The following is a 26,690-nucleotide window of genomic DNA, read 5'->3' as shown; positions in this document are numbered from 1 at the left end:
ACTGAAAACATGGAAAAGATCTACATTTTATGGTGCCTGGTCAACACTATCAGTTCAAAGCCCTGCCTTTTGGGCTAATGTCTGCTCCTTGAGTCCAAACCCAATCTATGGCTCCAATAGCAGCGTTCATAAGGAGAAAGGGGAATATTGTGTATCCAGACCTGGAAGATTGGCTTTCAAAGGCAAGCACATTGCAAAAGGGCAGAAAGATAACAGAGCTAACTAAGGAATTAAATTAAATACAAAAGTCAAATATGGAGCCAAGACCAGATTTGGGGTTTCTAGGAGCGAGAATAAAAAGGACAGAGGATGTTCTTCCAGGGATGTGGAATTCCTATAGCTCGACACCTCGGGCATATTGTTTGGGGTCAAGGGCAACAAGTTTTAATGTGTATTTTGTCCTTGGGACAAGTAGGCCCAACCCCGACAGCACAAACCCTTTGGCTGCTAGTTTACAGTAACACATTAAGGAAAGGGCATTGTCTGCAGTTAAGGTAATATTTGTGTCCAAGTGTTAATGGTGTTCAAACTTGTATTTATAGTTCATTATTGCAAAGCCTTTATTATTAGGGTGAGAGCTCCAAATAAATGTTGAAAGCTCGGACTGCACCACTGACAGTGGTTCCAGTACAAAAATATGTGCACACGTTTTCAAAGTTTAGCAATATGAGGCTAGGTATAATGCTCCCAGAATGCTTTCTGATTAGATGCAAACATTTGCAATAGCTCGAAAGCAAGATTGATGAGTCTTTGCTTTCAAAATAAAATGCTAAAAAAAAAACGCAAGTAGCTAAACTACTGTAAAATATTAGGTACCATTTCTGCGCAGCACCATTTGCTAAAATGTGTTGATGCTTGCTAGTATTTCCCAAAGATATTCATAATGGAAAATCAGTGTAAGTAGTTCCAATAAGATTATGAGAAACATAAAAATAAACAAGCATATGCAAAGCCAGCAGGTCTGAAATTGGTGGTCAGCCTTTTAAATTTGTCCATGTGCGACTTGTTTTGGAATGGTTTTTGTAAAACATTATTGGTGTGGGAGCTGCCGGGTCCTCCTAATTATAACAAACCTTGTCAAAAGCAAAAATAGTTTTTGGTCTCAAAAACCACACATTACCGCTGTATTTCCTGGCACTGAACAAAACTACTCTGTGTACAGATATGCTCCTTGTGAAAGAGCAGAATGCGGTCACTCACAGTGATGCCAGCTGATAGACCGAGAGAGACAAGTTTAGTAAACACAAAAGGTCATGGTTAACACCAGACCTAATTGGGGGCCCAATTATTAAAGCATGTCTCAAAAGTACACCCATGGTATATGTCTTTGCATTAAGAGCAGATATACAACTTTCGTGAATTCACAAAAGTAGGCCAAGAAATAGTACTCATAGAAATTATTTGTGAACTGCTTTTTAGCATGAGCAAATATGCATGTGTATATTTGCTCATGCAAAAATCGGAGTGTTTGAAATGAAAACTCACCTTTCCTCCACCTTTTGCCCAACCCTGAAGAAGTTTCACATCTGCCCTTGTCCGGAGTAAAGTTCCAATCTTTCACAGTATGGGAAAAGAAAAGAAAAGAGTTGGTGAAAACCCTTAAAACCTGCAAGTTAGTAGATTTGCACAGACTCAAAGGGGCATTACAACCCTGGAACTATTGCTTACCACTACCTTCAGCTCCAGTATTTAGATCTGCGGAAACGTGGCAACATAAGGGAATGGATGGTATTCAAACCCTACTAAGGTAGAAGTCCTGGCATAATCAGAGAGGCTATATCAGAGCTCTTATATAACAAGATTGCTGACATAATCTGTCGCCTCATTACATGGAACAAAACGGACAAGCGGATTTTGTTACAGAACAAGTACATTTATGAAGCAACCTGTCCCATGGACCAGTAGATATTTATTAAATTCCACACCCTAGGTGTTCCCTTCACAGGAAGCTGATAAAACAGGTGATGGACCTGACACGGAGAGTAACTGTAACTCCCAATATTCTGGGTATTCAGGTGAAGAATGGAGGTAATTCTAATATAACCATTTTCAGTGTTTATGCAAGAGGGGTCAAGGATGGCATGGTATCACAAAGTCTATAGTCTCATGAAAACATCCTTGAACAGAGTTCCAACAAATATTACCTGATTGTGGAGGGTGATTTTAAATTAACATTTGAGCCTCTTGATAAGAATGATGTTTGCTTAACCAGGGATTGGGATGCTGCATGGGCTGTCCTCCTTTTAGATATTCCTCCAATTAATCGATGGACACAAGCCACTCCTCAACTAAAGGCACTAACAGCAGAGTATGGGCTCAGGACCCTGAATGGTAGAACTAAATCTGACCCAAAAGGATCCCACACTTCTAATAAACCATATCCTACAAGCCAAATTGATTATATTATATATTAGTTAACCTAAGGCTGTGGTCATCAGTTATTGATCCAATTGTTCTAGATAGGTCAGCAAGTGACCAACACCCTCTTTCTAGGACTTCTAAGGCATTCTATGAAAGTATTTCCCTTGACCCTAGTTTACCCTCTTATACAAGGGACATTGCTATGACAGCTGCAATATGCCACCTAAGATGGAACCAGGTGGCTGCCCGTCATGATATACTATCTGCTGTTAAAGATCGTAAATATGTCCTTGACTAAGTTGAGGGTGGACATTTTTCACTGCAGACCAACCAACGTCTACCCACCGGGCCTTCTTTGAGCGTATACTAGGTCATTTCACCATCCCAAATGTATCCCATAGGAAAGGCCCTGGCAAGAACCGTTCCTGGTTCAATAAGGAATGTCGAGACCGTAATCCCTTCTTAGTTAAAGCTGTTAAATCTAAGGGTTTGGTTGGTATCTCTCCTCTTAGAAAGGCCCACAAGATGGCCGTTACCAATGCCATAAGAAATTGGGATGAGCAGAGGTGGAGGGCCCTTTGGATGCATTTTCAGCCAGCGACCTGACAACATTTTGCCTCTTGGCCGCACATGGAGCCTCGTCAGCCACACTGCAGCCATTAAATAGTGCTTTTCCATCTGATTGGGTTAATTATTCAAAAAAAATTATATTCTGCTCACCCTACCATCTTAAATCAAACTATTACTGTTGTCCTCCCGCCCCAGTCATGTGCCATGCCAATGTTTGACATTACAGACATGGTTCAGTCTTTAAATGCCGTTTCACCTGCTGTGCTGAGGGCCATGACGGTGTGCCAGTTGATATATTCTTATTTGACATGGAAACTTGGCCCATTATATTTTAGCCATTCCCAATGCCGTTGCGGCAGGGCCTCTTTCCCGAATCCTGGAAGGGTGCAATAATTGTACCCATCTCTAAACCAGCATTTTTAATGCAATAGGTCTTGCATTTGTCAGAGTTAGAGCATTTGGCATTCAAATGTTAATGTCTTTTATCTACGTTTTGCTTTGGAGTTTAGTGGAACAGAGACAGAGCTGCAGCATTGCCTAGAGGACTTAGAATGAGGAATTACTACTGGGACCAGAGAAGCAGTTGCAGCAATATCTAGAGGACTTAGAATTAGGAATTACCAATGAGAACAGAGACGCAGGTAGCAGTACTGTGTAGAGGACTTAGAATGAGTAATTTCCTACGGGGCCAGAAAAGCAGCTAGCAGCACTGACTAAAGAACTAGGAATGAGGAATTACGACTGTGACTAGAAACACAGCTGCCGCACTGCCTGAAGGATTAAGAATGGGGGCGTTACTGATCGGACCAGAGAAGCAGCTAACATCATTGCATAGAGGACTGAGAATGAGTAATTACCACAGGGAACAGAGACTTAGCTGCAGCAGTGCCTGGAAGACTTAGAAGGAGGAATTACTGATGGGACCGGTGAGGCAGCTGCAGCACTGTCGAGAGGACTAAGAATGAGGAATTACCACTGGGAACAGAGACCCGGTTGCAGCACTGTCTAGAGGACGTAGAATGGAGTGCCGTATCAGACCCCATCGCACTGTGGAGATATGCCAATGGCCGATTAAGTACTACATTTATAAGTCTAACATAACATGTTAAATCTTTATGACCACTATTATTGGCACTTTCCCTGTTAAAGTCTTCCATGCTGATACAGATTAAAACCCTTGTTTGCACAAAATCCTTGTTGCTGTGATGATACCTTCTATCTTTCCTGGTCATAAAATATGAATTACTACATCTGTGTATTTTGCTTTACATTGACCTTACTGATTTGCCTAGAGAGCCTTCTACTTAACTTCTTAATGAATGATTTATCAGAGGCATTTGCCTTCCTCAACATGAATGATTGCAGGACTTCGTTGTTTTATTTGTTGTTTTACAAATGTGTCCTTTGTTAGAGATGAAAATAAAAGAGATAAAAGAAGGGAATAATGAAAAGGGAAGGGTAGGTTGTTAACAGGAAAGGAGTTAATAGAGAGGAGATGAAGATGAAGCCAAAAGGGATGAAGCGAACAGGAAAAAAAAGAGAAATAAAAAAATTAAGAGAAAGGGAAGCGTACAGGGGAACAGAAAACAGGAGCAGGGAGATGGAGAAGGGCGGCAGGAGTGTAAGGAAAGTAATGAGAGGAAATGAGGGGACAAATGATAGGAACAAGGAAATATGAGAGTGCAAGATTAACAGTGGAGTGTATAAGTAGACAGGCGAGAGAAAATAAGGGAAAAAGGAGAGGAAAAGATAGGACGCCATATAAAACGACACGAGGGAATTATGAGGCAGGAGATGCGAAGAAAGGAACAGGAAAGCAAAAGGAGGGAATACAACTAAATAAACGAGGTAAAGATGGAATGAGTGAAAAAGAGACTGAATAAGTGAACAAGAGGGCAGGATAGCACAGCAGAGGAAAGAAAATGAAGGCGTGCGCTTAATTTCGTTAGTTATTGCTGCTTTGCCATATCAAGCCATCAGTGGACTCCGAGGTGTCCGGAAAGGATGAATTATTAACAAATATAGTCTGGTGCATATACGGTTTTGAGAAATGACCTTTCTGCCATCTGGCATCGATGTATTAGTGTAAATTCCATTCATTTGTAACAATACTCCAGCAACTGTTATTGGAAACAAATTCAGCTGTGCTGACCCTGAGCTTACTGATAAAGAGGTGTTTTAGAAGTGGAATTATATTTACTGCTTCACTGGAAGCCCCCGTCAGATTGAAGCTAGGTCCGAGTACAGCACTTAACACCACTATTTCAAATAAATGACCAGAATACAACGCCGTCACGAAAGGAAACAACATGCCTGGGCTTGAAATACTCTAATAACTCGGCCAAAAATGAAAGTTAAGTGATGCTTTTCAAACCTCCACAACTCTCTACACTTGCATGTACAGTAACAGACACTCTATGATATGTGGTAATGCAAAACGCATATAAAAAAAATGGTTACATGTTTTATATATTGCATGCAATATATAAAACATGCAACACACAATACTGCAAACAAGAAGTGATCAAAATCATTGATTCATCAAGCTAGTTCGGTAGCCATGTGATGCATACATGTGTGTCCTTTGGTTTATGGGAAAAGTAGTCCCACATTGCATTAGATGTGCTGCTCTGTGTCCTCATATGTGACAGAAGCATCCTTGTTGAGATCATATATTTGTATGCATTTTCAACTTAAGGAAATTAATGAAGGCATCTCAGGATCACTCTGGATTGCCTATAGGTCTCTGATGATAAAGGAACTTGTAATCAAACGGTTATTTTGTGTACTAAGAATCGTACAAAGCAGGAATAAAATAAATGAAGTCCCCATTTTTTGTGTGTGTTTAAAGAAAGCAGGACAGTGAATATTATCCCCGTAGCCTGAAAAATGGCACAAATTTGTAACCCTGTAATAATTTAGTCAGCTCTTCATAGAGAACAGGGCATCTGTATCATTTGTCAAGTTGGATCATATTGCATCTAATGAATTAAGATCATGTCCAGGGACTTTCATCAGTAAGCCCTTTGTTTTGAGTGGATTTACCCATATCTGTGCCCTTTCAAGCAGTATGTTAGTTATAATTATACAGAGCCAATTAATCAACAATTAACAAACTAAGGTAATCATCAGAGTGGCCCTTGTCCAAGAAATTAGCAGTCATTTTGGTCGTGTTACAATGGCTTCTTATGTTTTTATATTGTTCACATATCCGAAACCCATATTTTTCGAGAATTTATACCAATGTATTTGAGGCCGCAGGGACACAAAAATAACAGACTGCTAAGTCCATGCATGGAGACGTGTCCAGACCATTGGCCTGAATACACTAGAGCAAGTATGAATAGCCGAGAATCATGAAAGAGGCTGCTGCAGTTTGAACTTCTTAATGTCGCATAATAACTTCTCTCTTCTTTCACTAGGGTGACTTCAGTGTGCCGGATGTGCCCAAGTCCATGGCATGGTGTGAGAGCTCCATCTGTGTTGGCTTCAAAAGGGACTATTACCTAATAAGGGTGAGGTCTGGGTTTTTTGTGAATTGATGTAACTAACATCTGTTTTGTTTTCATGAAATGTACCTTCGATTTTATTACAGTATGGATCGGGTAGTCCCTCTGTGTGTGATTCATTGCTGTGTAATAGGTCTTTCATTCCATTAAGTTTGTAAGTTCACCTCTGCCTGTATGCTTACTGGCTGAACTACAAGGATAGGATCTATTTTTTACACCATCTTAGAACATAGCTGAGTTGGAGAGAGTTGTAGGAAGTTTAACCACTTGGAACCTCTGGATATGGGAAGTGTACTGACTTCTATGTATTGGAATCCAAAACTTGTTTTCCACTGTGATATTGCCTGACTGGTTGAATAAAATCACTTAGAATTCTCTGCATATTGGTATGATCTATTTAATTTTAGGACTTGGCCTTTTTGGCTAAAGTTCCCTAAACTTTTTAATTTCCCCCTAGACCGTTTTCCTGACACAGAGATGCCAATTTAGATACTTGGGGTACTTTGCCACTGCTCATCAGTGTCAAAGTACAAGGGTTCCCTATGAAAAATGTAGTAATGATTGGTGTGTTTGCCTTGCTAGTAAAGTCCCTAGTGATGTGCACTGTGTGTGCCAGGGCTAGTAATGCAAAGGCGTGCAGAGAAGGGAACTCAGGCCTTCAGTGTAGGGCCTGCGCGCAGAGTGCTAAGTTAGCATGTCCTGACAAGTACAACCACTTGTCAGGCCTGACTTTCCCTTTTAAATACACATTGGGCACCCCTGTGGTAGGTCCCAGGTGCCACTGGGCAGGGTGCAGTGTAGGTAAAAGGCAGAACATATACTGAGGTGTGTGCTATGTTCTGACAGTGAAAAACACTCTATTTCCTTTTTTTGACTGCTGAAAGGTCATCCTGCCCATAGGACCGAATGGGGGAGGCTGGGTGTTGTGTTTGTTGGCCTAGTTTCCTGTCAGTTTATAATGGAGAGGTGAAGTTTAGTATGTATGAACTTTCTGTGAAGATGGTTTTGTCAATGTGTGTTCAGAAACCACTCTTTTAGAAAGTGGCTGAGTTTTGTGCTCTAGGCATTTCTGTGTGTCTTTGTTGAAATGTAGATTGTCTGTCTGGAACTGAAAGGTGAGAGGAGCTGGGAGAGGTCTTGACCCAGGGAGGGGTTGAGATGGCACCAGGCAGCCCTGCATCTGGAGAGTAGGGGGAAGGAGATGCCCGGGAGGTGAAAAGGCCTGGGCTGGTGCTATAAACCAACTGACCCATCTTCTGCTGAGTGATTAAGGATTCAGACCCCCAGTATCAAAGGGAGAGAGGTGACACTGCGAGGGAGACACCCGAACTGATTTAGGAAGGGGTCAGGGACCCCTGAGCACAAACGAGCTTGAAAGACATTAAGGGGTATAACTATGAGAGCTGAAGCCCCTGAACGTTGGAATGAAACAGATATGGATTGAGACTGAAAAGGCTTGGACCCATTCTGTGGTCTAGAGGAACCTCTGCTAAAGAAGGAGCAACTGAAGAGACTGTGAGGGAAAGACCAATCCTTGCTTTGTGATCTGGGACTGGTCTGCAGTTTGCTGTTCTAACTAGGGGAGAGGCTTTTGGGACTGTGCTTGGAGGCGCTGGGTCCCACTGCTTGAAGAAGAATGTGCTGTGTTTTGTAACCCCAAGGGTCCAAGGTGAGCTGGCTCCCTGTTTGGAAATACAGGATCATAAAAGTTTCCGGAGAAGTCCCAAGCAACGTGGTGTGCGCGTGCTTTTGCAGCTTGAGACCCTCAGAAGTTGTGCCTTGTGATCGTGGGCACGCAGGAGTAAGCGAAGTCTCGGAAGCGCTGGGTGTGTGTCATGGTGCAGGCCAAGGCATTGGTGAGGAGCACCTGGTTGTGGTGTGCACGGGGAGACGAAGTGAGACTCGGCCGCGCAGATTGCGTGTCGTGGTGCAGTCAGGGCATTGGTGAAGAGCGCCTGGGCATCGTGTGCACCAAAAGAAGAAGCGAGTCTCAGACAAGCAGAGTGCATGTCGTTGTGCATCCAGGGCATTGGTGAAGAGCACCTGGACATCGTGTGCTCTGGGAGAAGAGGTGAGATTCGGACGTGCAGAGTCCATGTCGTGGTGCAGCCAGGGCGTTGGTGAAGAGCGCCTGGACATCGTGTGCACCGGGAGAAGAGGAGAGACTCTGACGCGCAGGGTGTGTGTTGAGATGCAAGCGGGGTATTGGTGAAGAGCGCCGGGTCTTGAGCACCAGAGAAGAGGCGAGTCTCGGACGCAGTGTGTGTGTGCAACCTGAGGTGCTGGTGAGGAGTGCCTGGGTAGGGTGTGCACCGAATTGGAAGTAAAGTCTCCACAGTGCTGAGGGCGGATCTCGGTGTGGACCGAGACCACCGGAAGGAGGGCCAAGTCTTTGGGCCCTCAGAGTAAACCAGCAGTGGCCCGGACCAGCAGCCCCGGAAGAGCTGAGCCGCAGGCCCGAGTCCGCCGCACCCTGTGATGGAGTTCTGGATCAAGGCCCAAGTCGCTAATGTCAGAGAGGAGAGTGGGATCACGCAACCCCTCCCCCTCCCTCTCCCCTCCCACCCCAGGTAACTTGGATCAACACCTGGGATGGGGTGTGGGCCCAGAGGGACACTCTCTCGGCCTCCCGCTTCTGTCAGCTGCGTGAGCCGTTGCTTCGGCTTGAATCTTGGCCTGTGCTGACGCAAGGAGGGGCAGTACTGGGGCCGGAGTGGGAAGCAGTACATTTGTGTCATCATTTGATCCATAACGGGGGCACTGTTAACGGAGCACCTAAAGCTGTCGTATTGCACTTTGCATTATTGCTGCTATCAAACTGTCGTATGATGCCTGACCTCATTTGTGCCTGACAATCTACATGCTTGGTGCTCTACACACTGCGTTGATTATAACGTGGCGCAGTGTATTAGTCCTTCATTGCACAGTACATGATTGTAGCGTGACGCATTGCTTTGTTTCTTCCTGGTACAGGGCATGCTGGTGGTGAAACGCATTGCATTATTCCTTCAATTGCAAAGTACATGACTGTGGCGCTACAAATGGCATTGTTTCTCTGTTGCACAGTATAAGAGAATATCGTTACGCATTGCAGTATTTGTTTCCTTTTGCGACGTGTGTTATTCTAGCAATACCACTTGCCAAACCTTTTACAAACGGTTAGAAGTGAGCTCCCCTGTTGGTTAGAAGCGGTGGTTGAGATTAGAACCTTCCAACCCACTGGAAAGAATACTACCCATTCTTCTATGTTGATTTTGTATTGTGTGCTCGTATCGTATAATTACTTTTATAAAGATTATACTCATTTTATCAAAACTCGTTTGGAGTCTATGTGTGGTGACATCTTTGGGTTGCTCTGAGTGTGGTTGCACATACTGTACACTCGTGCCTTGGAGATAAGCCTGGCTGCTCGTGCCAAGCTATTAAGGGGGTGTGCAGGGCTATCTCAGACGGTGTCCTTACTTAGCCTAACGTTGAAGGGAGGGGTCGGGGACTCCCGCCTCCAGCATTTGGTGGCGGCGGCAAGCGATAAGGACCCCCACTTCCAACAGTAATTATATAGGTGTTTTTCAAAAGTGATTCAGGCTGAACCCTGTAGTTTGTGGATACTTAATAAGATCTGGTAATAGAGCTTGAACTGCAAGGCAGAAGAACTGCAAGTAAAGGAACTGACACAGATTGCATCAACTGTGGTTGGTGAGAGTGTACAGCACATTTCCTGAGTGTCTCCAGTGACTTCATTACAGAGAAGGGCTGACTACTTTCATAATCTCCTTCCTTTTCTGAGGCAGATATATTCTTCTTCAGTTAAATCTCTCACACAATTGAGTAGAGAGGTTGTTGTGTGCCTCAATGAATGGAGAAGTGCACAATTAATGGACAAGTGCATTAAAGCACAATAAATCTGTACAGAAAATTTAGCTATCACCTCTATCTCCAATTGTAGATACAATTAAAGGCATGACTTGCTTATCGAGAACACCTTTTTAAACCTAATGTCGTGTATGTTCGTGAGAGATGTTAGACGCTCTTCTAGGTTGCCATGCATTTCTAAGCTTTTGAACAAGAACAGCAGTTGTAAAGAGAGGAGTTTGAAATTTAACATGAGATAACCTGAATTTGGAGTATTCCCTTTTTTTTTTTTATTTACATATTCTTTAATTTGGAAATGTGCTTAAAATGTCCATTTGGTTGCACAGATCATTGATCAAATGTAATTTATTTTCCCTAGCTGTGAGTCTTCTGCTCGCTCTTCTTTCAGATCTTCTTGTCACTGCTCATTATATATAGTCATTACACCATTTGACAAATATTGAAATGTACCTCCTGATTACTTACATTTTTGGGGGTGATAAGTTTGCATCTTTTTTTCTGTTATCTGCATACTGACATAACAGATTCTTTGAACCAATTTTGAAAATGTGACCGTCACAGAAGGAATCTGATCACAAACTTTGTGTTGCTACTGGTGGTGCATCCTTTACCCTCCATGGAACTTGGACTTTCAGGTGTCCTCCGTGATGCCTTACTACATAGTGGTATTAGAATAGGCACTTCATTTGTGTTTAATACTCTTAAAATAGTATATTTATGCATATGTGATAACATTTTTAATGCCTTTTCCCTCACTGATTATATTCTAAAGTTACACCTAACGATGGGCTAGTGCTTGAAAACTAGGACAACTATGATTTGTCCTGTGTGTGGGTTTGGTAATACCAAAAGATGGAGAAAAAGTAACACATTTAAGCATAATCTGAAGCAGTCTTAACGTTTTTGGCGAATCTGTCTCAAAAAAGGTCACAAATGCATTAACAAAGAGCTCTTATAGTTTGGCATGAAGATCCTATGGCATGCATAGTGGTTTTTAGGTATTCCCTACGGCAGTGCTTGCGCTGTTGTTTGGGAGACATTTTGTTTACTTACAGGTAGCTTAGATCAAGCTGATTGCTTACCATTGGTTGGCTCCCTCGTCCCTCTTATTTCCCTCTTTCTCTTTGGTCAGTACGGGCAGGTTTCACGCCACGTGTGTTTTCCCTCGCCTTGAAACACGTACAGAACACTTAAATTGTTCAGTGCAGCTGATACAAGTAACAATTAAAGGGTCATATCATCCTCTAGGAACAACATAGCGTTCCCCAAGGCACTATATGAGGCAGTCTTGTTGACTTTAAATCCCCCTAAGGATGATTAACGAACTGAAATATTTCCCTTGAGTGTTCTTCCAGCCTTGAAATAGTGACCTTTTACTTGCCTCTTATTATTAGAAATATTTTACATTAAAACTAAAGATTTTACCATTGGAATTTAACTGTGTCTAATCATGGAATTCTGTTTTATTATGTAAATGTATAAGTTTTTATCCAATGGTCATACTATGTTTTAGGAATAATATAGCGTTTCTTTTAAGCTTTAGTCAGGGGCAGATTTGCCGAATGATGGCAGATAAATGAATTGAAATGTTCTTGTGCAATAGCATTCCCAATTTTAAAGCTGTGACTATCTGTCTTCTTATCTGACATAATTTAGAAACTGAATCGTAAGACTATTATTGGAATTATTAATTATCTTACTATGTAAATATGTATTATCTTGTATACTTTTATTGTATTGGTTTTAAGTAACCTTGCAATTGTCTAAATAAACTTAAAATTACCATGGAACATGGCCCAAGTCCTGCTTCCTTGCAGCACCCGGGGTTCTTCCTCTACTTGCACTTTAAGAGGTTTTTTATTTTAATTTTAGTTGCAGCACTTCATAATAATAGTACATATTTGTGCAGACAGTCCTCTCCCATCCCTATTCCGCTGCGTGTTGTTGCTTGTCCCGTTTCTTGGTCTGATGGCTAAAAGGATTAATGTGTCCATTGTAGGGTCCTGTGTTAGAACTCAGTCTCCGGTTCAAATCCCGGCGGGTCCACTTGGCCTTTCATCCTTCTGAGGTCGATAAAATTTGTACTATTGAGTTGGGTAACAATAAACATTTGCTATTTAGCTCCAACATACCCTTCTTGGTGAACGTGCGCTTTACAAATACACATAATATGTTCTGTTATGTGTTCCCCCGTTGCTTTTGCTCTCCCTGTTGATTTTTCTTGGACCATTGTTGTTGCTTGCCCCATCGTGTGTAGCCTTGTTGTTGTTGCTTGCCTCATCCCCACCGTTCTTGCTTGTCCCGTTCCGCATTCCTTGACCCTGTTCCTGCGTTCTTGCTTTATCCGGCCTCTCCAACATTGTTGCTGGCCTTTCCCCCTCCTGCCAGAAAAATAAGCTCTATGGGCGCATTGTAGCACTTTTTTTCAACCTTTCAGACATGCTGCACATGCATGGGCGAGACCTATTGGCTTTGTCAATCCTTGTTGTTTGTAGATATTCACACTCAAAGTGCATCAAGAGTTGTTAATGTTGCAGTTTGGTAGACATCTACAAATTAAATATTTTCTACTGGACCAGTACATATTATTGTCTGTGTGCATCATCTAATTGGTTCTCAAAAGTAAATGGAATCTTGAATGTGTGTACAAAATTGCATATTTTTTTTGTATAAAATGTTCTCATGCGAACAGTTATTTTATGTGGCACATTCCACACATAGCATTGTGGTGTATGATCACTTGTTTGTGTGTAGGGCCCTGGCAATTTTTGTGATCTTAGCTGTTTGCACAAAGCACCTGGAAGGGTACCCAGTGATTGCGATAACTCAAAGGGACCTACTGTTGTGCTATATGTTGACATTGGATTACATAGCAGTTTTAGGCACCATGGTGAGGTCTAAACATTTTCTGGTTGCCTTTTCATACTTTTCCTGTTTTTAAAGTACACTTTTTCTTTTTTTTTTAAACAAATTTTATTTATCAAATGACACATATGGAGCAGAGCTCTATAACCCAGAGACAGCTGCACAATCAAGATTCAGTATTACGACTGACTTTTCACTAATGATATCAAGGAGAAAATGAGAGCAATACACATGAAATACGTCAAATAACACCCTCCCCCCCCCCCCCCCTCCCTTTCGCACTAACAGGTGCACTTTTATTTTGAAAAACAAAGTGACACTATCAAACCTGTCCTGTCATTGAAGTGAAGCTGAAGTTGTTGTTGTAAAGTTCCATTTTACTTTTCTGCTGTGGCTTTAGTACACCTGAAACAACTATTAAAATTGCATGTGCAGTGCTTATTTTGAGCTTGCTCTATTGCATTAGACTTACAAAAAACATTCTGCATCAGACTACATGCTTTTCTCATTGGCATGTGTTATATTGTTCACATCTTTGAATATCGTAGGCTAAGTGACTTCTGTAATCACTTCAGACTTGCATAGTAAATCTGCCAGAGTACAGGTGAGCGTCGAGGAGCTGATATAACCACACATAATCACATCACATATTTATCACAAAATCTTAGAAGAGTTTCTATGGCAGAGGTCTTCAAACTTGGGGGTGGAGTAATCACAGGGGGCCCCCAGGCTCTAGCAGAGAGACCCATCAAGTGCCACTCCATGCCGCAACACGACACTATGCCACTCCATGACACTACTCGAAGTCACGTCACTCTAGGCTGCTCCACTCCGCTCTAGGCTGCTCCACTCCGCTCTAGGCTGCTCCACTCCACTCTGTAGTGTAGTTCCTATATCCCTGATAGGCTCTGCGCATTGGAATAATATACACTATAGATTTGACATAGGACTGAGCTCAGTATGTCTCTATCGAGTACATTAAACTTAATTACTTGTGTGTGCCAGCTAACTCAGAGGTCACTAGAAACTTCTCGAATACACAAGAAGGGATTAGTTTCTGACAACCGCATAATAATTACAACTTTGTTTCCCTTAAAGTCGGAACAATCTCAGAACCGTGGAAACAATAGATAAGTTTCACTCAGTCAATCGTGCATGCTTCGTTTCTACTGAGTTGCACAGAAATAGAGAGACGGGCGTTTCAATAAAAAAGGGTTTATCGAACAATCTTATTTCTCATGCAAGAGATATGAACTGCTACAAACGTAAGACAGGCTGCGAAGTACAATATGTACAGAGTTAGCAGTAAGATAAAATAATACTGCAATAGCATGGTTTGTAACTATGACATATATTAATTAAAATACATACATAAATAACACAGGCTAAAAGGTGAATACTCATCTGATTCTTCTAAATAGTTCTACCCCAGTGTACCTAACCTAAGTGTAGTACGAGGTAAGAAGTAGGTGCTGTTTTCTAAAGTATAGCTAACTATAGCTATAGTTTTAGTTTTGCCAAGAGTTGCCAAAAGTTCTTATCTGCTCCATACCTTAGAGTGTGCGAGGTTGGAATCTATTTTCCGGGACTTGATATCTAACACCCCGCAACAGGGAGTCAGAAACACTGGAGCTGGATGAGCTGGATTCTCTGCGAAGAGGATGACAGCGTCTGGTCAGTGCGTCAGGCTGGAACTCGATTTCCTTCTGAACTTGCCGTGGCGAACCGCAAGTAGGCAGTTGAGCTAGATCGTGCCGGAACTGTGGTTTGCCAGGGCAAGTGCAGGTATATTTATACCTTGAAGGTGTTTAGGAATGCCTGTATTGACGTAAAAGTAGGGCATCGGAACGTCATGAATGAACCCCTAAGGAATAGATGTTCATGCATACTAAATGAGTTCTCGGAGAAATCAATATCCAAGCAAGGGAAATTCCTAAAGGCTTAAGTGTCTGGTTTTCCAAGAACTCGTTGTGACGTGGATGGACGGATGTAGGAGACCATGCCTGTATTTGGTTAGCATGGACAATGCCTAAATAAGGGCTAGATTTTCTATGCCTAAATAAGGGCAATATGAATTGTACCTATATAAGGGCATAAATCGGGAAACCTATATAAGGAATCTAAATCTACTCACAACAACTCTAGGCCACTCCATTCTAGGCTACTCCTCTCTAGGCCTCTCCATTCTACTTTACTCTACTACACTCTAGGCCACTCCACTCTACAACACTCCATGCTACTTTACACCACTCTGTGCGACTCCAATCTTCTACACTTTACTCCACTCTGCCTCCCTTCCACTCTGCGCCCCTCCTCTCTGATCCCCTCTACTCTAAGCCACACTACTCTTAGCCACTCCACTCCCATCTACTGCACTCTAGGCCAATCTACACCACTCCACTCTGACAGTCCATGCCACTTTACTCCACTCCACGGTATGCCACTACACTCTGACACTGCACTGCACTCTACACTACGCCACTCTACTATACTCCACTCTGACACTTTAACCACTCTGCGCCCCCAACACTCCTCACAATTCCCTCTACTCCTCTTTTTGCCACTAACTTTTAGCCATGCTAAGCAGCAGCCACACTGGTTAGTTTTTACAACTTGCGTTTGAAAGAATTGTGGTGCATCACACAGAGTACACAGTACTGTTTTTTTTAAATATGTATATGTATCAGCAGTCCTCATTCATTCTGTTTCACAACTTTACAGGTCGATGGAAAAGGCTCCATCAAAGAACTGTTCCCAACTGGGAAACAGCTGGAACCTCTGGTGGCTCCTTTGGCAGACAGAAAGGTAGCAGTTGGCCAAGATGACCTTACTGTGGTGCTGAACGAAGAGGGGACGTGTACCCAGAAATGTGCCTTAAACTGGACTGATATTCCCATGGCCATGGGTAAGTGGCAGTACTATTTCTCAAAGCACACAGAATGCTCCCCATGTATATTGGTATATTCATGAGAATGTGACACATGCGCCATTGTCATTGCTGTTAACATTTATTTTAGTTTGCTTTGCAAGTCTTTCAATTGCAGATCACTCACAGCAGTAGTGTGTATGTTTTGAGGCTTGCGTAATGTTCGGAGGTGGAAAAGATCGCAGTATCCCAAGCATGCCTCATTTATATTGAAGGGCTCCACCGACATAGGTCAGATCATGTATTTCCACTGCATTGTTTGTCGTTGTGATACTGGCATCCTTTTGCAAGATGGTGAGCAATTAAATGCATCATCATGGTGGTTTCATTGTTCATTGGATCGCTTTGCCTGGTTCTCATTTGAAGGAACTTTTTGCCACTTTCTAAGACTTCTGAGGGCTACTAATGTAGGGTCTGGGCATTTGATGCATTCTTATTCTGGGTTTTTAAGACCAGGAATGCATACACATTTGGGAAGTAAAAAACTAGCCATATTTTCATAAATATTACATTCTTGCATGTCTGACAGTGCAGACTCTAATAACCAGTTGTCTTAGCAGTTTACATGTTTACATTTTTTAATCTGATATAGTAGGCCAACTGAGAAGCATAGTAGGGCGACGCTAACGTGTAGTTAAATTGACAGTAAGGTCCCACACCGCTACTGGTTGATAATTTGACTCCATATCTTTCTTTGCCTGTAGAACATCAGCCTCCCTACATTGTTGCTGTGCTGCCAAGATATGTGGAAATTCGCACATTTGAACCACGGCTACTTGTACAGAGCATTGAGCTTCAAAGGCCTCGTTTCATCTCCTCTGGAGGGTATGATAGAATCTTCATTCCTAGCTTCTCTGTGGCAGATGCTTTTTTGTTTTTCTTTCTTTGTCATAACTTCTCGGTTGCAGTAGGACATTATTGTTAAAAGATTATCCCATCACACTTTACCATGCCTTCTACCCCCAGTTAATTCACTATGCAGAGAGTGTATTCTAGATTTGACAACTTTCACAAATAATAGTTCACCCATTTATGCTGGGGCAAAAGCTCCTTACTGTCTGTTAAACTATATGCTGATTTGTAATGACTTATGATTGTGTGTTATCATTGCAAAGAGGTAGCAATATTATGCTTCCTTAGCAAACAAACAATTTAGAATGAGCAAAGATTTCAATTTGTCTCTTGTTGGCCAGGAGTAGCTTATCTGGTCCTTTGTACGACTTTAGACGGCTTAAGCTGTGCCAGGCTCTTGTAGCGATTAGAAATGATACATAATAATAATAGTGATGTAGGAAAGTGGCTTATTATTTGGGGTGGACAAATGTCCCGTTTTGGAGAATAAGGCCACCAGCTGCTAGATGTCACACAAACTAAATGTATGTATTTGTATGTATATGCTTTATTTCGACAACTTGTGTCATAAATGCTTCGAAAAACATTTATGGAAAAAGTAAAAAATGACGTATAATACAGCAACATAATCAAAATAGTATACACCGGTAGTCCATGAAAGTACGCTATTACACGATAAAATACATAATGCAGTTGTCGAACTACACAATGAAAACTATTATACAATTTATTATTAAAAACATAAATAATTCATGTTAAAAACAGTTATCACTTGAGGTGCGCACGATGGCCGGGAGCCGTCGTGCGCAACGGTGCTCGTGTGTGCAGGACGGCTGCCGGCCGTCCTGGCACATGGCACTGGAAATCCCTCTGGTGCAGGCACCAGAGGGATTTCTTTTTCTTCCCCGAAGCCTCGGGAGCTGGGGAAGAGCTTCCCCAGCTCTAGAGCCCCCCCCACCCCTGCTTTCTATGAAATGACAATCCGCGCGCACGTCGCACTGATGTCATTTCATAGAAACCGAAACTGAAATGAGCCTTTAGGCTCATATCAGTTTCACTTTCTATGTGCTCAGGGGGCTATCTCAGCCCCCAAGCACGTAGAAAGACGGGAGAGGTATCATTAGAAAGGGTATAATCTCCTCTTTCCAATGGTACCCCTCCCCAGTGGATCCCCAAGCAGGGATCCACCACTAGACACCAAGGAGGGGGGAGTGGCCACTTGGGCAAGGTCCTTTGCTCCCCCCACTTTGAAAGCCCACTGGATGCCAAGGATTTTTTGGGGGGCAATTTCAATGAGGGTGAGGGCTGCCCAAAACGGCCACCCCTGCCACAACTACAGCCTTTCTGCGGGGGGGCAGATGGGGGAAGTAGCCCCTAATCTGCCCCCGGGGGGGGGGGTAGAAAGCCCACTAGACACCAGGGATTTTTTGGGGGGTAATTTTAATTAGGGTGGGGGCTGCCCACAACGGGCAAGCCCGTTCCCCCACCCCGCCACAATTACAGCCTGTCTGCCACCCCCTGGGGGACAGATGGGGGCAGTAGCCCCCAATCTGCCCCCCCCCCCTCCCCGGGGGCACCGAAAGCCCCCTAGCCGCCAGGGATTTTTTTGGGGGCAATTCTAATTAGGGTGGGGGCTGCCCATACCAGGCAAGCCAATGGCCCCACACCCCTGTCACAATTACAGCCTTTTTGCCCCCCTGGGAGGCAGATGGGGGCAGTAGACCCCAATCTGCTCCCCTGGGGGCAAAAAGCCCGCTAGACGCCAGGGAATTTCTTTGCCAATTTGAACCAGGAGGGCGATCCCCAAGCAGGGATCCACCACTAGACACCAGGGAGGGGGAATCGGCCCCTTGGGCAAGGGCCTTTGCTCCCCCAATAAATATTGGCCAAATTCAGTCTTTCTGCCCCTCCTGGGGGGTAGATGGGGCAGTACCCCCCAACTGCTCCCCAGGGGGGGCAGAAAGTCCACTGGACGCCAGGGATTTTTTTGGGGGCATTTCTAATTGGGGTGGGGCCTGCCCAAAACGGGCATGCCAATGCCCCCACCCCCGCCACAATTACAGCCTTTCTGCACCCCTTGGGAGGCAGATGGGGGCAGTAGCCCCCTATCTTCCCCCCGGGGGGCAAAAAGCCAATTAGAAGCCAGGGATTTGTTGGGGGGGCAATTTGAATTAGGGTGGGGCCTGCCCAAAACGGGCAAGCCAATACCCCCACCCATGCAACAGTTAGTCTTTCTGCTGCTCTGGGGGCAGAAAGCCCACTAGACACCAAGGATTTTTTTTGCCAATTTGAATCAGGGTGGGGGCTGCCTAAAACGGACAGGCCAATGCCCCCACTCCCTGCCCGCAAAAATTCCAGTCTTTATGCCCCCACTGGGGGGTCTATGGGGGCAGTAGCCTCCAATTTGCCCACCCCCAGGAGGCAGAAAGCCTACTAGAAACCAGGGATTTTTTTTTCTATTCCTGTAGGGATGGGGGCTGCCCAAAATGGGCATGACAATACCCCCCTGAGAAATTCCATTCTTTCTGCCTCCCCGGGGGGGGCAGATAGGGGGCAGTGGCCCCTGATCTGCCCCCGGGGGGGGGGCAGAAAGCCCACTAGGCACCAGCGATTTATGCTGGCTTTATTTATGCGTGAGGGTGGGGGCTGCCCAGAATGGGCATACCAATGCCCCCACCCTCCAAAAAGTAGCCACAGTCTTTCTGCCCACCTTGGGGACATATCGGGGCAAACCCCCCGATTCCCCCCCAGGGTGACAGAAAGCCTACTAGGCACATACTTTTTTTTTTTTTTTTTTTAGCAGTGTGCCTACCTGTGGATTTTGGGCCCAAGCGCAGCTGGCTCATAGGGAAACCTATCAAACCTGTACATTTTTGAAAACTAGACACCAAGGGGAATCCAGGATGGGGTGACCTATCTGGCTCTCACCAGGTTCTGCTACCCAGAATCCCTTGCAAACTTTGTAAAAAATAAATAAAATAAAAAACACATTTGTTGTGGATCCACAAAATTCCACCCACCCCGCTTTCACCAAAGTCTTCAGAGAAAAATGGTACCTCACGTGTGTGGGTAGGCCTAGTGCCTGTGACAGGAAACGGCCCAAAACGCAACGTGAACACACCACATTTTCACAGTGAAAACTGACCCTTTTTTTGCAAAGTGCCTAGCTGTATATTGTGAACCCTATATCTGCCGAAACCTAGCAAACCAATACATTTTTGAAGACTAGACATCCAGGGGAATCCAGGGTGGGATGACTTGTCTGGCTCTCACCAGGTTCTGTTACCCAGAATCCCTTGCAAACCTCAAAAATTGTCCAAAAAACCACATTTTCCTCACATTTCTGTGGTGGAAAGTTCTGGAATCTGTGTGGATCCACAAAATTCCACCCACCCCGCATTCCCCAAAGTCTTCCGAGAAAAGTGGTACCTCACTTGTGTGGATAGGCCTAGTCCCCGCGACAGGCAAGGGCCCAAAACCTATTAAGCTGCCTTCAAAATGACCCATCACAAAACAACCTGGTTTTGCAAGTGGGGGTCCCATGAGTTTTTGGCCCCGGGCTCAGCGGCCATCTAGGGAAACCTACCAAACCCACACTTTTCTGAAAACTAGACACCCGGGGGAGTACAGCAAAGTATGGCTTGCGTGGGTCCCCCAACATTTCCCTACCGAGAATCCCCTGCAAACCTCAAATTTAGATGAAAAAAAATCACTTTTTTCTCAAATTTCTGTGTGGGAAAGTTTTGGAATCTGCGTGGATCCACAAATTTCCTTCTACACAGCATTCCCCCAGGTCTCCCGATAAAAATTGTACCTCACTTGTGTGGGTGGGTCAAGTACCTGCGACAGGCCAGGGCCCAAAACCTGTTGAGGCAATATCACAATTACCTATCACAAAACAACCTGGTTTTGCAAGGGGGGGTCCCATGAGTTTTTGACCCCGGGCTCGGTGGCCACCTAGGGAAATCTACCAAACCAACACATTTCTGAAAACTAGACACCCAGGGTAGTCCAGCAAGGTATGGCTTGTGTGGGTCCCCCAACATTTCCCTACCCAGAATCCCCTGCAAACCTTATTTTTCGTTGAAAAGAATCTATTTTTCTCACATTTCTGTGTGGGAAAGTTGTAGGATCACTGGGCTGACACAAATTTCCTACCACCTAGCTTCCCCCCAGGGCTCCCGATAAAAATGGTACCTCACTTGTGTGGGTAGGCATAGTGGCTGCAACAGGAACTGGCCCAAATCATACTGTGGAGACTTCAAAATTACCTATAACAAAACTACCTGGTTTTGGGGAGGGGGCACCTGGGGTTTTGGCCCCGGGCACGCCGCCATCCAGGGAAACCTACCAAACCCACACATTTCTGTAACTAGACACCCTGGGGAGTCCAATGAGGTATGGCTTGCGTGGACCCCCAACGTTTCCCTACCCAGAATCCCCTGCAAACCTCATTTAGCTGAAAAAAATACATTTTCCACCTATGTTTGTGTGGAATCACCGTGGCGGCACAAATATCTTACCCCACAGCGTTCTCCTTAGTGTCCCGAGTAAAATGATACCTCACTTGTGTGGGTGTCAAATGCAGAATTGGCAAACAGGGGTGTAGAATTTACTAAAATATCTACTTGTCCATGGGACAGGTAGCTTCATAAATCTACTTGTCCTGTAACAAAATCCGCTTGTCCCTTTTGTTCCATGTAATGAGGCGAGAGATTGTCAGCAATCTTGTTATATAAGAGCTCTGATATAGCCTCTCTGATTATGCCAGGACTCCTACCTTAGTAGGGTTTGAATACCATCCCTTCCCTTATGCTGCCACGTTTCCGCAGATCTAAATGCTGGAGCTGAAGGTAGTGGTAAGCAATAGTTCCAGAGTTGGAATACCCCTTTGAGTCTGTGCAAATCTACTAACTTGCATGTTTTAAGGGTTTTCACCAACTCTTTTCTAATCTTTTCCCATACTGAGAAAGGTTGGAACTTTACTCCTGACAAGGGCAGATGTGAAACTTCTTCAGGGTTGGGCAAAAAGTGGAGGAAAAGTGAGTTTTCCTTTCAAACACTCAGATTTTTGCATGAGCAAATCTACACATGCATATTTGCTCATGCTAAAAAGCAGTTCGCAAATAATTTCTATGAATACTATTTCTTGGCCTACTTTTGTGAATTCACAAATTGTATATCTGCTCTTAATGTAAAGACATATACCATGGATGCACTTTTAAGACATTCTTTAATAATTGGGCCCCCAATTAGGTCTGGTGTTAACCACGACCTTTTGTGTTTACTAAACTTGTCTCTCTCGGTCTATCAGCTGGCTTCACTGTGAGTGACCGCATTCTGCTCTTTCACAAGGAGCATATCTGTACACAGAGTAGTTTTGTTCAGTGCCAGGAAATACAGCGGTAATGTGTGCTTTTTGAGAACAAAAACTATTTTTGCTTTCGACCATGTTATAATTATGAGGACCCGGCAGCTCCCACACCAATAAGGTTTTACAAAAACCATTCCAAAACAAGTCGCACATGGACAAATTTAAAAGGTTGACCACCGATTTCAGACCTGCTGACCTTGCATATGCTTGTTTATTTTTATGTTTCTCATAATCTTATTGGAACTACTTACACTGATTTTCCATTATGAATATCTTTGGGAAATACTAGCAAGCATCAACACATTTTAGCAAATGGTGCTGTGCAGAAATGGTCCCGAATATTTTACAGTTGTTTAGCTACTTGCGTTTTTTTGTGAGCATTTTATTTTGAAAGCAAAGACTCATCAATCTTGCTTTTGAGCTATTGCAAATGTTTGCATCTAATCAGAAAGCATTCTGGGAGCATTATACATAGCCTCATATTGCTAAACTTTGAAAACGTGTGCACATATTTTTATACTGGAACCACTGTCAGTGGTGCAGTCCGAGCTTTCAACATTTATTTGGAGCTCTCACCCTAATAATAAAGGCTTTGCAATAATGAACTATAAATACAAGTTTGAACACCATTAACACTTGGACACAAATATTACCTTAACTGCAGACAATGCCCTTTCCTTAATGTGTTACTGTAAACTAGCAGCCAAAGGGTGTGAGCTGTAGGGGTTGGGCCTACTTGTCCAAAGGACAAAATACACATTAAAACTTGTTGCCCTTGACCCCAAACAATATGCCGGGGCGTCGAGCTATAGGCATTCCACATCCCTGGGCTAAAAACATATTTTTTTTTAAATGTAGCGCTTTGAATTCTCGGTGTAATACCCTTATTCCCTATGTTTTGGGCTCTTCCCAGTCAGAGGCCCTTGCCCCACTCACACAAGTGAGGTATCATTTTACTCGGGAGACGCTGTGGGGTAGGACATTTGTGCCGGCACGGTGATTCCACCCAAAAATATGTGGAAAATGTGGGGTTCTTTTCCAGCTAAATTTGAGGTTTGCAGGGCATTCTGGGTAGGAAACGTTGAGGGATCCACGCAAGCCATACCTCACTGGGCTTCCCTGGGTGCCTAGTTTTCGGAAATGTGTTGGTTTGGTAGTTTTCCATGATGGCCGCCGACCCCGGGGCCAAAAACCCAGGTGTACCCTCTTGCAAAACCAGGTTGTTTTATGATAGGTCATTTTGATGTGTCCTCAATACACTTTGGACCCATGCCTGTTGCGGGTACTTGACCCACCCACGCGAGTGAGGTATCATTTTTATCGGGAGAACTGGGGGAACGCTGGGTGGTAGGACATTTTTGGATCCAGGCAGATTCCACAACTTTCCACCACAGAAATGTGAGGAAAATGTTTTTTTTAATTGTTTTTATAATTTTGAGGTATGCAAGGGATTCTGGGTAACATAACCTGGTGAGAGCCAGTCAAGTCACCCCATCCTAGATTCCCCTGGGTGTCTAGTTATCAGAAATGTATAGGTTTGCTAGGTTTCCCTAGGTGCCGGCAGAGCTAGGGTTCAAAATCTACAGCTAGGCACTTTGCCCAAAAAGGGTCCTTTTTAGGTCTCGCCTAGCTATTGCGTTTACGCAATCGCTATGCGAGACTCTAGTAAGAGGGGCATTTCAAAGTGCTCCCAAAAGTGGATTGCAGGGCGAGCACGTGCACAATCACGTGCATCGTGCCGCCATGCAATCCGTTTGGGGAAGCGCTTCAGCCCACTGGCGCCCTCGGCATCCTACTTCAAAGGGTCCGCTCCACCGCCTGGAATGCGCTTCCCCGCCAAGCGCGCACGCCACTCTCTGCCGCGTCTCGCCGTGACAAATTTGCTTTCATTTTCGCGCGCCGGGAGCTCGCTCGCGTCCGGACCACTTTAGAAGCCGGGCTTGTTATTCTAGGGCCTTTTATGTGTATTCGCGGATTAGTCACTTACTGCAGGTTTATTTCAAGTGATGGTTTTCTTTTGGCCCGGTAGACGCTTACAAAATCTCCCGATCGGGGACCGAACCTTCTCCCAATGCGGGCGGGCCCCGCGGGGGCATTCTCTTCATCTTTTGGCCTGCTTAGCCCCGATGCGTCTCAGGGCCCACAATGCATCGGGTAAATACATTTCCACACTAGTGCTAGGTAGTGGTTTCACCGATCCAGCACATAAAAAAACAACCTGTTTAAAATTCAGGCTACATTTCACCAGACCCGTCTTTAAGGACACAACGCATCAGGAGACGTTATTAGAGAAAAACAATGGGCAACAGCTTTGCCAGCCCAGAGCGTAACCCGCTGCCATTTTAGATGGCTTTCTTGGAGTAGGAGACAGCTGATCGCTTGAGACACTGTGATGTAGCGGGGATTCCCGACAGTTAGGGTGCATTCGTGATCAGCTGTTTCACAGGCGCACGCTTGTGTTTTTCTCTTAATTTCTACAGCAATCTGTAGGCTATTTCAGAGGTTTCTTTGACCTCCTCCTCAGTTTTTCTCAAGGTTTTTTCCTTCAGGTGCACGCGCTGCACACTCAAAAAGACTTAAGGCCCAGCCGGGCTCGTGGCTGCCGTTATTTATGAAGGCCACTGGAGTTATGCGATTCTATGGCCGCATAGGTTTCCGCATTAATATATATGCATTTGTCACATTATCCATCATCAACTGCATAATCTGCAGATTTTAACAAACAATAATGTCTAGGTCAAACGGGTCAACAGTTACTAAACGTGGTGACACGTGTTGCCACGCAGTGCAAAGCCCCTCACAAACATTGTCTTGCCACCTTTCAGTTGATTGTTGCTGTAGTTGGGCGTTAATGAGGTGAAACCTTTATCGAGACAGTGCTAACGTGTACAAATGAAATACTATCAAAAATTGTGCCATATTATGCCGCATAATTTACCTTTTCTTGCCACATATTTGAGTCATCCCTGCAGCATAATTTGGTCCTCCCCTGCTGAATAATTCCAGTGGCCCTGGTTATAGCGCTGGACCCTGATGCGCGCTGTGCTGGCTAGTACTCTGATCGAGCCAGAAGCAGCCTGTAGGCTGCCCAGAGTCTGGGGAGAGCCAGTGTAGAGGCTACCTTACTTGTGCTGCCTAGCATAGTATGTGTGAAGGCTGCCTGCAGGGGCTGGTAAGTGTTGGTTGATGGTTTACCCATTCTAGACCTGGGCAGAGGTAGTGTGTAGGGTACCCAGGCTCTAGGGAGAGGCAAGTATGAACTTCCATTAGTATGTGCAGTGGCAGCACATGCGATGGGTGTGTAATTAAAAGTCTGGCCCCTCTCCACTTTTTTTTTACTACGAATTAGGCACTCGGCCAGTGTGCAGGCATCCTTTTTCTCTGGGCTAAGGCAAAGTCAGGGTGTGAGGTACCCGGCAGGGTCTGTGTAGATCCATGTTTAGGTTTGCATTCCTAGGCCTAGGCAGAGTCAGTGTTCAGGCAACACACCAGTGTGTTGGCTGCTTGCTCAGGGCCTGGGAATGATGGTATGCCTAGCAGTGCATAATTTGAGCTGGTGGTTGCCGGTGGGGACACCTGCACTTATTTTTGGGGACCAGCATTTATTTTGCCACATCAGACATTTCCAGAGGCCTACAGCGGTTAAAACAAACAAAACGAAAAGATGGAGGAAAAGAAACGCAGATAATCTGTTCCCAAGGGAACAAGCATTGACATAGCCAATAGGTCTCACCTTTTGGACCTTATAAGTGTTTAACCATGCAACAGTTAATGTTGTTGCACCAAGGATATTGTGCTGCATAACTAAATACTTATAAGGTCCCAAAAGCGAGACCTATTGGCTATGCCAATGCTTGTTCACTGTGAAATTGTGGTGTGTCCACGTTGGGTTTTGGGCCGTTTCCTGTCGCGGGCACTAGGCCTACCCACACAAGTGAGGTACCATTTTTCTCGCAAAGACTTTTGTGAACGCGGGCTGGGTGGAATTTTGTGGATCCACGCAGATTCCAGAACTTTCCACCACAGAAATGTGAGAAAAATATGTTTGTTTTTTTTTGGACACATTTTTAGGTTTGCAAGGGATTCTGGGTAACAGAACCTGGTGAGAGCCTGTCCGGTCACCCCATCCTGGACTCCCCTGGGTGTCTAGTTTTCAAAAATATATAGGTTTGCTAGGTGACAGCAGAGCTAGGGTTCAAAAACTACAGCTAGGCACTTTGCAAAAAAAAGGGTAATTTTTCACTTTGAAAACGTGGTGTGTCCACATTGTGTTTTGAGCCGTTTCTTGTCGTGGGCACTAGGCCTACCCACACAAGTGAGGTACCATTTTTATCGGGAGACTTAGGGTAACACAGAATTG

At 44.2% G+C, this 26,690-nt stretch overlaps 1 protein-coding gene across 1 annotated transcript in view; it reads left to right on the top strand.

The window, feature by feature from the left end:
• VPS39 (VPS39 subunit of HOPS complex) overlaps positions 1 to 26,690 on the top strand; it is a 341,156-nt gene that overhangs the window by 106,270 nt on the left and 208,196 nt on the right. The window contains exons 7-9 of the mRNA XM_085627090.1: positions 6,354 to 6,446; positions 15,900 to 16,083; positions 16,809 to 16,929. Coding sequence (XP_085483216.1) covers positions 6,354 to 6,446; positions 15,900 to 16,083; positions 16,809 to 16,929 — 398 coding nt within the window. The remainder of the gene's footprint in view (positions 1 to 6,353; positions 6,447 to 15,899; positions 16,084 to 16,808; positions 16,930 to 26,690) is intronic.

The sequence above is a fragment of the Triturus cristatus genome, chromosome 9 (assembly GCF_964204655.1).
Source record: "Triturus cristatus chromosome 9, aTriCri1.1, whole genome shotgun sequence".
Classification (NCBI taxonomy): Eukaryota; Metazoa; Chordata; class Amphibia; order Caudata; family Salamandridae; genus Triturus; species Triturus cristatus.
The sequence above is the reverse complement of the archived record's forward strand: the minus strand, read 5'-3'. Positions and strand labels throughout refer to the sequence as shown.